The following is a 12,949-nucleotide window of genomic DNA, read 5'->3' on the forward strand; positions in this document are numbered from 1 at the left end:
TTAGACTATAGTATCTAGTTCAGCTAAACTATCATCACTTATTGCTGAAACTAATTAGTACTCTATATTTTGCTCTGTTAGTCTATGGATAATTAAACAAAATTCCCATGGTGCAGAGAACTTACAGAAGGCATCCATGCCACTTAAGCCATGCACAAGATTTCTATATATTTTGGGGTATGTCTAGACTACATGGCTCCATCGACGGAGCCATGTAAACTCGTTTACCCGACACAGTCAATGAAGCGTGGATTTAAATAATCCCTACTTCATTAAAATAAGAATGGCCACCGCTCTGTGCCGACAATCAGCTGATACGGCACAGAGCGGCAGTCTAAACGCAGATCGGTAGACAAGGGAAGCCTATATCAATCGCTCCCTTATGCTTTGTGAAATCCCCGCTTCATTGACTATGTCAGGTAAAGTAGTTTACATGGCTCCGTCGATGGAGCCATGTAGTCTAGACATACCCTTGCAGGTCATAGAGGGGTCCACATCACATCTACATGTCAGTGCAGTGTTTAGATAGAGTGGAATGGGGGAATGCATTAGGTGAAAAATGATAAGGATCATGTGGAACTAGTGTGGAAAAAAACCCCTTATGTATAGTGCAAGGATAAGGCTCTAGATATTATTCAAGACCACTGCTTGGACAACACCTACTGAAGGGCCTCGCCCATATGAATGCTAGTTTTTTGGGGCTTTAACTGAGTTATGTGAATTCCATTCTAATGTGAATAATGGCAAAGCCCTGAGACACTTCCTTTTTAAAAATTAAATATATATATACAGGCAGTCCCCGGGTTACATGGATCTGACTTACATCGGATCCCTACTTACAAACGGGGTGAGGCAACCCCGCACTAGCTGCTTGCCCCCAACAGACCAGGGAGACACGAAGCTAGCGCCTCCCCGCCCCCCACAGACCAGGGAGACACGGAGCGGCTTTTCTCAGCAGACACCTCAGCTTGAGAATAAAGGACTGAGGGAAGTGAGGTGTGGGAGAATAAAACTGAGCTCTGGAGAAATGTTTGGCTAGAGTTTCCCCTACAATATGTACCAGTTCCGACTTACATACAAATTCAACTTAAGAACAAACCTACAGTCCCTATCTTGTACGTAACCCGGGGACTGCTTGTATATATATTTATTTTCAATGAAATATTATGTTTATTTTGACATTTGGAAGTAGCTGTGAAATGTTGCAGACTCAATCTTTCTACTTAACAGACTGATAGTGACAACTCATGTTTTAAAATAGCACCATTCTTATTATTGTATTATCAATCTCAGACATGCTATAGAAAACCTGGCTGTTTTCTTCTGCTCTTTGAAGTATAATCCTTTCCTGATTTATATCTCTAAAACATTTCTATAAGCAAATTTATGACATCACTTGCAAAGGCAATAAAACACTTTCAGGTACCATTTATATTATAAAAATAATGCATCTGCAGTCAAGGTATCTGTACTCCCAATTGGATGAATAATTTAATTTTTTATAAATAAGTTATAATTACCTTTTGTGGATATGGGTTGAACTCTGGTGACTAACATACAAGCAGCAAAGATTTTTAAACCGAAGAAATATTGATAATATTAAGATTGATACACTTTTTTTGTTACAGGGATGCTACAGCACACTATTTGATAAATCTGAATAGATGCTGTAAATTATAAGCATAATTTGATTTTTTTCCCCTCAAAGGTGGAAGCAAAATGGTACAGATATTGATCTTACCATGAGTTATCACTACAGGTTGGTTGAAGGCAGCTTGGCAATCAATAACCCACATACAAAACAGGATATTGGAACATACCAGTGTTTGGCCACAAATTCATTTGGAACAATTCTGAGCAGGAAAGCAAAGCTTCAGTTTGCATGTAAGTTATGAAAGCATTACTTTCTAACTAATTTTGTATGTGTCATGTCATTTATTTGATCATTAAAAGTATCACAATGACTACAATGAAAGGGGTGAATTTATCTCTGCAGTGCTTTTCTATTTTAGATTTAAAAAATCCTATTTTCTTATAAATATTTACAACTAAAACAGACTTCCGATTCCTTACAGCACTCAGAGAACAATAATTACCACTGCTGACTGAAAGGTCAAGAAAGATGAATGCAATTACTTTTGTTTAATAAAGCTATTACAATTTTTAAGAGGGTGGGGTTTTTTTTTGGCCTGAGTGATGTTCATTAGTTATCTTCTTCCATACCTAGCCACACGTGCAAAGAAAAAAAAGCTAAAAAAATGCAGAAGACTAGGCTTTATGGTTGCTTCTGCATAATGATGCCCAGCAGTGTCACATAAATGTCACACCAGTAATTACCTCAGTGACATTTTGTTACATTAAGAGATATACAGGAAGATTCTCTTCTTCTTTATATACTGTGTAAAAGGATATTGTTGTGCTGTGCTGAAATGTATCATATTTCAGCCGGGTTGGATGCAGTCACAGATGTCAATTTGAACCAGTTTCTGAATTATTATGCTAACCCTTTTATTATTTCTTCTGCACATTTTTGAATGGTAACTGAATTTTATTGGTACCCTCAAAGGAAACTTGAAGGAAGCCACACATTTTACATGCACTCATTTTTTTCTCCTTTCTAAAGGTCTGCACTGCCTGTTACTGTGAGAAAGCAATTGTTTTCAAAACTCATTAATAAAACATACATCTAAAGCCAACCTTATGTCGCTATTTCAGACATCAGTAAATGTATTAATTATTAATCCTGTTCCATTTCTCATAGCAAATCTCATGTCACAAAGGTTATACAAAGGAGACATCAGAAGTTGAGATAGTTCACAGACTTTCTTTTCATAAAGCTGATCATTTGGTTTTATCATTTGTACTGAGTTTTGTAATTTTTCCTTTTAATTTCTTAAGCAAAGAGATTTGGTCTCTAGAGATCGGGGCAAATGAAAACCAAATTTTAATTCATCATAGTCTGACCCTTTATATTTGCTTTTCTCAAATATTTCTGCGAGCAACCTTTTGTTCGTGGGAAATGAATTCCAAGCTAGTAGGTGAAATTTGCTTTGTGACCAAACAAAATCCCTGTCAGGCAGAAATAGTGGAGCAGCCATATTAGAATTTTGTTTGTGGAAACTGTGAGTACATCTACTCTGTGTAGCTATTTCAGGATACTGAGGTATCCCGAAATAGCTACTCCACATCTTAACAAGCCACCTGTTATTTCAAAATATTTTTCAAAACAACGGGTGCGCTATTTTGGCATCCCTGTATCCCTCATTTCACGAAGGTTAAGGGATGTCTCAAAATAGTGTATTATTTCAAAATTTGGCACTATGTAGACATGCCAAATTTAAAAATAAGGTATTTCAAAATAGAATTGATATAAGACGCACAATTTCCATAGAGCAAATTGCATATCTTATTTCAAGTTTAGGGTGCTGTGTAGACGCACCCTGTGAGTGAAGAAAGAAGCAGGGTAAGTTACTGGGAGGAAACTGGGGAATGAATGGAAGAGGATGAGCTCAAAAGAGGAAAAGGAATGTACCAAGAGAGACTATGAGGAGGAAGCTGAAGGCTATATGCCAAAAACACCTCCAATTATGGTATTCATTACAGACTCCATCTCCGCATGGATTGAAGGAAACTCCTCAGTTCCTTCAGCCATAGGCACACTATACTGCCAAGAGGAAGATGTATCCATTGAAAGGGACCCTGTAGAAAAAAATAAAAAAAATATTCATACCCTATTCACAGGATTTCCTGAAGGTTTCTAGGAATATTACTTTTTTCACAGCCTGGATTGCAAGGGTAGGAAAAGGAGGGAGCTACAAAATATGAAAAGGAGCTTTGGAAGAGTAGAATAGAAGAGAAGGGTGGCCTGCAGGAAGGACTGTCTCTTTTCACTTGAAAGAAGGAAAGGAAAACCATTCTCTGCCAGGCTGCTGTTGCAATGTTGTTTTTACACATTTATTTTATGAATCACATGATCAATGGTATTAGCTAGGATTACTAACAGAGATACATTCCATATACAGAGCTGGTGTTTGAAGTAACATCCACCAATGCAGAGAAGGAAAACTTTGCCAAGTAGTGGAATAGAAACACAAACCTGTATTTAGCCAAAGAACTTGAAGGTGAGAATAAATCTGAGGCAAACTGCAAAGATACATATCTCCAAACTGAGTAGGAGTTAACATTATTGTATGGTGCTAGGCCAAAAGTAGATGGATTTCTTTCAGAAGTACAACATAGCTCTCAGAAACGCAGAGGAAATTGTCTTTGCCAGACAAATAATATTAAGATGGACAAACAAGAATTCAATATGCTTCAGCAGTGGAGAGCAAGGATATTACATAGGAGACTCTCTCAATCCTAGATTAGTGTACCAAATACTGGCCACATGTTATCAGGAGTCAAACTTAAAGGAAAAATATAAATGATTTTTTTTCTTCTGTCTGTTGGCCAGAAAAGCTACATCACAATCAGATACAATTAAAGCAATTCAACAACTAGTAAGGACTATGACTGTATGGATAGTGTTAAATGGTTTTATCTGTTTAATACAGGAATTTTGGCACTCTACCCTGGTGAAGCATTCTTCCAGAATAACTTAATTCATTGAGAAATAAGATCCCTTGGTTTTAGAGGTTAAAGATCAAGCAGTTAGTTTACTGAGGCTTTGTGTCCTCAGAGACACACTTTGCACAGCTACTTGTAGGACCAATATTGAACACAAGATTCTATTTTTGTGGATCAGATGAACCAGCAAGTTCCAGTACTAGTATGCAGAAGTATAAGGAACAGAAATATAAAGACATATAAGATACTAATTTCAGGCTGAAGGCTTCATTATCAGAGGAGATGGCAGAAATGTACATCCTTTTCCTTGTCAGACAAAGCAGCAAGAAACAGAAGTGAAAGCACCCAATAAAAAAGGCATTATGAACATGACTCATAACCTGGTTTACAGAAAGAAAAAAACAGCAACATTGAGAAAGGCACAAGGGCACCTTGGTGAGGAGTCCAGTATAAAGTCTTTGATAAATAGTTGAAAAGACAGGATCACAGAAAGGGTTTTTAATTTATTCAAACTAGCCACTTTTGGGGCTGCATGGCCTATGGCCCCAATCCTACTAAAAAACTTCATAGCTTTTAACCTGCCTTACATCTATGGGTCCAATAAAAAGAAAAGTAAAATTGCTGTGCAAAAGTAAAGCCACAAAATTGTTCTTATAAAATTAAGGGACAGGCCTTGATAAATGAAACCCTGAGTTATCTTTTAACACTTTGAAATTGCACTGCTTAATAGCCAGTTATTACATTGCCCACTTTAGGGCCCCATAAACATCAATAGGAGTTTTGAGTGGGTCAGGAGTTCATGACTGCACTGAGTGGGAATGCAGAACAAGATCCTACTAGCTTTTATCAAGTTCATAGTTTTTATTGGTAATTTTTCCTGAAACAAAACAGTGGCTCAGTTCTGTCATTCTCACAAACAGTAAGAGCTCTCTACAGGAGCAGTCTCATTCATTTCAGTTGACTTCTCACTTAGGCCATAAGCCTGCTACTGTGTCAGCAGGAACTTCCTTAGGGCTTTGTGGGAATGCAGGGATCTGACCAGCTGGTTCGAGCTTCTGAATCAGGTCTTGCATACACCTGTTGTCTCGTATCTTATGATAATACCTTTGGCTACGTCTAGACTGTAAGCCTCTTTTGAAAAAGCCTCTTTCAAAGAGAGCATCTAGATTACAACCAGTACTTGTGAAAAAGCAAGACGCTTTTTTGAAAGACAGAACCCAGGCAGTCTGGATGCTCTGTTTCGAAAAAGCACAATTTGTTTTACATAGCGCCTTTTTTTGAAAGAGCACTTTCAAAAAAAGACGTTCTTCCTCATAAAACGAGGTTTTCCATGGTCGAAAAAACTGCCGCGTTCTTTCAATTTACTGTCGACAGAACACGGCAGCAGACTAGACATAGGGGAAGTTTTTTTGAAAAAAGGCCACTTTTCTCTAAAAAACCCCTATAGTCTAGACACACCCTTTGTGACTAGAGGTGTCTATTTTTTAAAAAATGTGTGCACAGCAACCTGATCTGTGATTTGGGCTCCAAGTTGCTATTGCCATCCCAATCATAAATAATTCTAGTAATATATTTGGAAAGGGGAATTTTAAGTATATCTGTTTCTTTATTAGAAGGCAAATAACCATGAGTTCTAATGTAAAGTACAGTTACTCAAATTAACTTCAAATCTTCTTCCCTCTTCTCAAACATAGTGGTCACATATTCATTGCACACATCTATGGGTATGTCTACACTACCCTCCTAGTTCGAACTAGGAGGGTAATATAGGCATACCGCACTTGCAAATGAAGCCCGGGATTTGAATTTCCCGGGCTTCATTCGCATAAGCGGGGAGCCGCCATTTTTAAAACCCCTCTGGTTCGAACCCCGTGCCGCGCGGCTACATGGGGCACGAACTAGGTAGTTCGAACTAGGAAACCTAGTTCGAACTACCTAGTTCGTGCCCCGTGTAGCCGCGCGGCACGGGGTTCGAACCAGTGGGGTTTTAAAAATGGCGGCTCTCCGCTTATGCAAATGAAGCCCGGGAAATTCAAATCCCGGGCTTCATTTGCAAGTGCGGTATGCCTACATTACCCTGCTAGTTCGAACTAGCGGGGTAGTGTAGACATACCCAATAAGATTTGTGAAGATTATAAACATGTTCTTCTCTGAGTAACAAAACAATTGCTCCACGAGTAAGGTCCTGCCAAATTTACGGTTTGATTTGATCAATTTCACAGTCATAGGGATTAAAAATTGTAAATTTCACAATTTCAGCTATTTAAATCTGAAATTTCACAGTGTTGTAATTGCAGAAGTTCCGAGCCAAAAAGGACTTGGGGTGGGGGATGGAGATGGTGGTTCTGCTACTCTGACTTCTGCACCACAGCTGGGAGAGTGGTTGGGAACCAGCTCTGAAGGCTCTGGTATGGTACTGTCACCCTTACTTCTGCAATGTTGTTGGCAGGGCACTGCATTCAGATCTGGGTGCCTGGCAAACAGCTACCACTCTCTGGCCACCTGGCTCTGAAGGCAGCACAGAAGTAAGGGTAGCAATACAGCAAACCTCCTTCAAATGACCTTGCAATCCACCTGAAATTCCCTTTTGGGTCAGGACCTCTAATCTGAGAAATGCTGGTTTACCCCATGAAGTCTGCATAGTATATAGGTTAGAAAGCACACAAAGGACAAGATTTCACGGGGAAAGACCATATTTCATGGTCCATGACAAGTTTTTCATTGTCATGAATTCAGTAGGGCACTATTCTTGAGATTAGAAATAGGCATTTCACTTCACTTGAAGTTTCCGGCTTATCCTCTATTGAAAACAGAGGTGTCAGATCAAAGCCACAGGAGGAATATAAGATGGAAGGAAGCAACACAGATTATGAAAATTAAACACAGTCTTGGTGATAGAGAGGACTGTGTGATCATATAGATGTTTAAGCAGGACACATGGCATGGTGATGGAAAAGTTTGAGTCATTCTAAATAGAAAGGAAAATGTACGTATTCCCTATAAAAATAACTTTTAAATTAGAAACAGCAATACAGCTTTGACTATTACCTGCTGAATATGGTTTTCAACTACTAATGTTATCTTGATAATAACTGGAGCTGAATAATCCAAATCGAGATCTGAATTTCCAACCTCTTCAAATAAACAGATCTCAGATCTTGCTTCTGCAGCCAGTCACAAAAAAGGAGCCTGGAACTAGATTTAGAGTCTGAGCAACCCCTTCTATTCCAGAGTCAGAAGTCAGCAGCCATCTTTTTTCATCATCTAGATGACAAATGCAGCCATGGTGCAGAGATCTAGCATGAAGTTATGCAATGCTTAACCCCAGAATGGGGAGAACCTTCCAGAGAGCTGACATGGAGAACGCATCTGCATTTCCTTTGGACAGTGCAGAGGGAGGAGTATCAAATAGAAGACTGGTGATTGGGGAGGACTCGGGGCAGGTCCATTCTTGAGCCATGAAATCTGAGTTTAGGTGCAATTGGTGGTCCCAAAAAAGCACTACACATGTAAAACAAACACATATGCTGGAGTAGCTGCCAAGGAGTCCCTTGCCCATCTTAATCACTCTTCACTCAGTCTGAAAAATCAATCAGATCAATAATTATACAATACTTTGAGTGATGGGGGCAAATATTGAATGACGATTAACTAATTATTGGTGCTGCATTCAGCATGGTGTTTTCCAAACCAAAGATGTGACATTTGCTTTGGGTGCAGGCTTCCCCATATGGAGAGTTTTAGTTTGCTTTCCACTTCATGGACATAGCATTAAAAATGTCCACTGCCAGCCCTGCTGTGTAGATGTGCCCTGAATGACGGGGACATTCCTTCCAGTCCTATGTTTCCTCTGTATTCTATCTGGTCCTATATGTGCAGATGATGGAATGTTTAAGATGTCACAGTTTGCTATTGCATTTAGCTGTCACGAGAGAGCAGTGTAAAACAAAGGTCAAAATTGTGACTTGCCCTATGTGCCCCTGCAGTGGAGGGTGCAATGACAGGATTGTGGGTGATGATACCACTAGTAAAAGGTGTTTCTCAAAACTGTCACAGAGCCCATTAACGCAGCAATTTGGGTGGTATAATTTCACTGCCAGAAATAGCAACCACACCAGAAAATCCACAAGGTGAAAAAGCATCTCAGAGCAGGGAAGAATTTTGACCAATGGGAGTTTTTTTCCTTATGCCTCTCTGGGAGTTGCGCAAAAAGGGCTCGAATTGGTTATGCAAATGAAGTGCAACAAAATGCTAATCAGTGCTTCGTTTGCATACTCTCTGCCCGCAAAAGCCGGCAGTGTAGACAAAGCCTGAGAGTGCTGCTTCTGCTAGGATTCTATCCCTCAAGCACAAGGAATTTGCAGAAATTATTTCATCGGTTTTATATAAACTAAGTATTTGCAAACAGCTGGGGTTGGGGAAAATACCAACAACCAGCTACTGTAAAACTGTCCATCCTTTCCTATATTATTATTTTTTAAAATAACATATAAAAAAGCCAAACATATAAAAATACATTCCAGAAATGGCAACTCAAATTATATACTAAGGGGAAAAAGTGTATGTTATGTTGTGAATCAAATTATGTGAAAAAAACATGACTATTCATGGAGTGAAAAGAGCCGCCCAAATATTTAAAACACTTAATTTGTCAGGGGTTTTAAATGCGATTCTTTCTAATACTTTAAAAACATTTTGTTACCTATTCTATCGCTAATCAGAAGCAAAGATAATTTCTGTTAAACACATGTCTATTTCTATCCCATGCAAAAATCAAGGGAGAGTCAGAAATGTTAATTTTTACATATGAATTTCAAGAAACATTCACAAGAATTTGAAGGTAGGTATAAGGTTAATGGGTTTTAAAAGAGAAAAATACTGTTTGATCAATCTGTTTGATATTTGTTCATATTTCAAAAAGCTTCCCTCTTTATTTTAAACAGAGCTCTAATTGTAAATAATGTTATTTTGCTTAGCATTTTATGGCCACATTCAGATACCCATAAATTTCCATGGGCTACGTCAGAAAGTAAGATGCTATTCTGCCTCAGAACCTGGGCCTTATTATCAATGATAGAGAGAGCACCTCATGTTGCACTTTTATCCTCTCTGCCCTTGGCTGGAGATAAGGTTCAATGATGTCACACATGTTTCAGTAATAATGGATGCAAAAGCAGGAATTGGAAGTCATGGAAGAAATCTGGATTTCCTGAATACTCTAACACAGTGTTTGCCTGATTTTTGCAGAACACATGAAATAGTCTCATATTTAAAATGCCAAATAGAAGGAGAGATAGACCCATCTAGAACATGATCTTCTAGAGGATAACAGAAAAAATCCCAAACATCAACACTTTATTTTTATCTAACCATTTTAAGATAAGATATTTAAAACATTCAGATTAATTTAGTTTTAGCTAGACCATGACAGTCTTAGCTACGTGCAGAGCCCTTTTAGACAATTTTTGTATGAGATGTTCAGAAAGCATAAAATCCCACTTTTCATCTGATTACTTCATCATCTTGTTTACCTTTGACTGCACACAAATTACATGAACATCACAAAGCAATATGGCATGCCTCAAAATGTCATAACCCTTTCTGCTTGAACCATATGTTTTGAAACAGAAAATGGAAAAATCAATGCAGTTAAATCAGATCAGCTACTCTGAACTTATGAAGTCTCGACATGCATGAATTTCAGTCTAAATGGCTCTTATACTCCTACCTAGGTTGATAGTGTACTACTGTACATGTACTGAGATGCCCATTGTGATTATATCATAATTAAAGATATAGTGGGCGTAGTATCTACTGCCTAGGAGTAAAAGCTCTCTCTCAAGTTCTCTCTCATAATCTGAGCCACTGATTACCAATTAATTACCAACAGATGTTTGTATATCTTGTTGAACTGCATGACACAAAAATCATTGCAACATTTTTTCTCCTTAACAAGTGATAGTGTGAATTTTATTGTGTTGTTTACATTTTATTCATTTTTGACAAGTTTTGCAATGATGGATATGATTTTCAAAAACTCCTAAATAAAGTAGGAGTCTCAGCTCTATCTTCAAAGGGAACTTAGGGGGCTTTTAAATGTCAAAAGCCCAATTCTCAAAAGTCCTTAGGTACCTAATTCCTCATTCCCTAACACCTTTGAGGATTTGGGTCTTAATCCCATTAGTTTACTCACTTTCGAAAAATTTTCCCATTTTGGGTAAGGAGCCGCCTATTAATATGCCCCATTACAGCAGCTCAGGGAAAGAGTAGTGACATCCAGAAATGAAAGCTATGAATAATTGGCTCATATCAGTAATAATTTACTTCCCAGCAGTATTGACTCTCTACTGGCCAATGAATGGGGAAGGGGAAGACACACAGAGTTGTGTATCCATGTATTCCTCACTGTCTGGCCACGCCTTTCCTTCTTATGAGATGAAAGGAAGTAGCACTGCCAAATTCAAACCAGAAACTCCACTGTAGGGGCACATAGGGCAAGTCACAATTTTGACCTTTGTTTTACACTGCTCTCTTGTGACAGCTAAGTGCAATAGCAAACCGTGACATCTTAAACATTCCATCATTGGTGGAAAGATTCGTCTGCACATATAGGACCAGATAGAATACAGAGGAAACATAGGACTGGAAGGAATGTCCCCAGTCATTCAGGGCACATCTACACAGCACAGCTAAAGCCCAAATAAGCTACGCAACTTGAGTTACGTCAATTGCGTGGCTTAAATCAAAATAGCTTATTTTGGCTTTTGGCACTGCCTATACAGCAGGAAATCTGAGTTAGAGCCCTCTTCCTCCGACTTCCCTTAGTCCTGATAAAACCAGCGTTACAGGAGTTGGAGTCAGAAGTCCTCCAGCTTGACATTATTTTGACATTATTTCAAAATAACTACTTGTAGTGTAGATAACACTGCTTTGTAGATGTATCCTCAGTCCAGTCTTCTGGATTATCCATTCATAATCTTATCAAGCTCCTTATTAAAACTAATTTAGTCGTTTGCCCCCTACTCCTATTGAAAGCTCATTCCTGAACCTCACTCTGCTGATGATTAGAAACAGCATGGTTTCTAGTCCAGTACATTTCACCTCACACCGTTACCAAGGCAAGATATGCCCTGGATGGATTCAAACTCCAAAAGGTAGCACTGAAGGCTGCCACTTAGAGAGGAAAGAGCAGCTCAGTATACCAAACTCAAGGAAGACTAAAATGATGCTGGCAGTAGGAGGAGATTGCTTTGAAGCTATCCCACTGTTGACTGACTCATGCCCTCAGATTGTAAAATGGGTCCACAAATCTGAGTTCCTTGTTGGGATCTTCATTATGATTGGGTACTCAAATAGCTAGCCACAGTAAATACCTAATCCCATCTGTGACTGGCTAGCATGTGACCAATAGGAATGAGCATATAGAGTGCATCTATTCAGCAGGGCTTAACTCAAAATAAGTTACACAAATTGAGCTACGTGAATTACATAGCTTATTTCAAAATTGGGAGCATCTACACAGCACTTATTTCGAATTAGAGCACTCTTCCTCTGACTTCCCTTACTCCTTGTACAATGAGGGTTACAGAAGTCGGAGTAAGAAGTTCTCCAGCTTGACAGTATTTTGACATTATTTTGAAATGACTTCCTGCTATGTAGACGCGGACTAAGTTATTTCAAAATAACACTAGTTATTTTGAAATAATGTTGCTGTGTACACATACCCATGGAGTTGTAGTAGATAAGCCTGAAGCTCACTAATGCAACTCCTTATTATGTAGAAACAAATCTCAATTGGCTGGAGAAGCTCTGCCTCATGTAAAATTAATCTGTCCATCTGTTTACGAGCACAGATCAGCAACCCAACCCCCTCTGAAGATCATCCATTGCTAAGCTTCAGAGCCCAAGTGGCAACTTCAAGGTGCTTCCTATGCAGCTCTTTTTAGACAGCCATTAGAAACCCTGCTAGCCTGAGTCTTTCAATCCAACCTTGTATAGACATACCCTGGGAGATCTTTCCGTTCCTATTTCTGCCATAGACTTTCTGTGTGACCTTCAGTATGTTGCTTGCTCTCCTTGTGTCAAAGTTCCCTGTATGTCTATAAAATAAAATGGGGATATAATAGTAATTCCAAATAGCAAAGAGTTGTTATGTGGAGTATTAAAGATTATGAATAGCTCAGGTAATAGGGACCATATACACATTTGAAGATTATTTTTAGTTATAGGTTATTTACTCTTCTGTAGAAATGTTTTTCCGAAGTCAGCCTGTTGCAAGCTGTCCTGGAAAAGTAATATGTGTGATTGAAATATTGTTGGTCCCAGAGCTGCTGGATTCTGATTGATAAAATTTAATATTTTTGAAGGGTATAACCAGTCTCTT

General features: G+C 38.7%; 1 protein-coding gene across 3 annotated transcripts in view; it reads left to right on the forward strand.

Moving 5' to 3' along the window:
• Window positions 1-1,708: 1,708 nt before the first annotated feature.
• Window positions 1,709-12,949, forward strand: part of CNTN6 (contactin-6) — a 158,923-nt gene continuing 147,682 nt past the window's right edge. For all 3 annotated transcript variants that reach the window (XM_075938669.1, XM_006122484.4, XM_075938670.1), the window contains exon 1: window positions 1,709-1,884. In XM_075938669.1, coding sequence (XP_075794784.1) covers window positions 1,743-1,884 — 142 coding nt within the window. In that variant the 5' untranslated portion in view covers window positions 1,709-1,742. The remainder of the gene's footprint in view (window positions 1,885-12,949) is intronic.

Source organism: Pelodiscus sinensis, chromosome 11 (assembly GCF_049634645.1).
Source record: "Pelodiscus sinensis isolate JC-2024 chromosome 11, ASM4963464v1, whole genome shotgun sequence".
In the NCBI taxonomy this organism is placed as follows: domain Eukaryota; kingdom Metazoa; phylum Chordata; order Testudines; family Trionychidae; genus Pelodiscus; species Pelodiscus sinensis.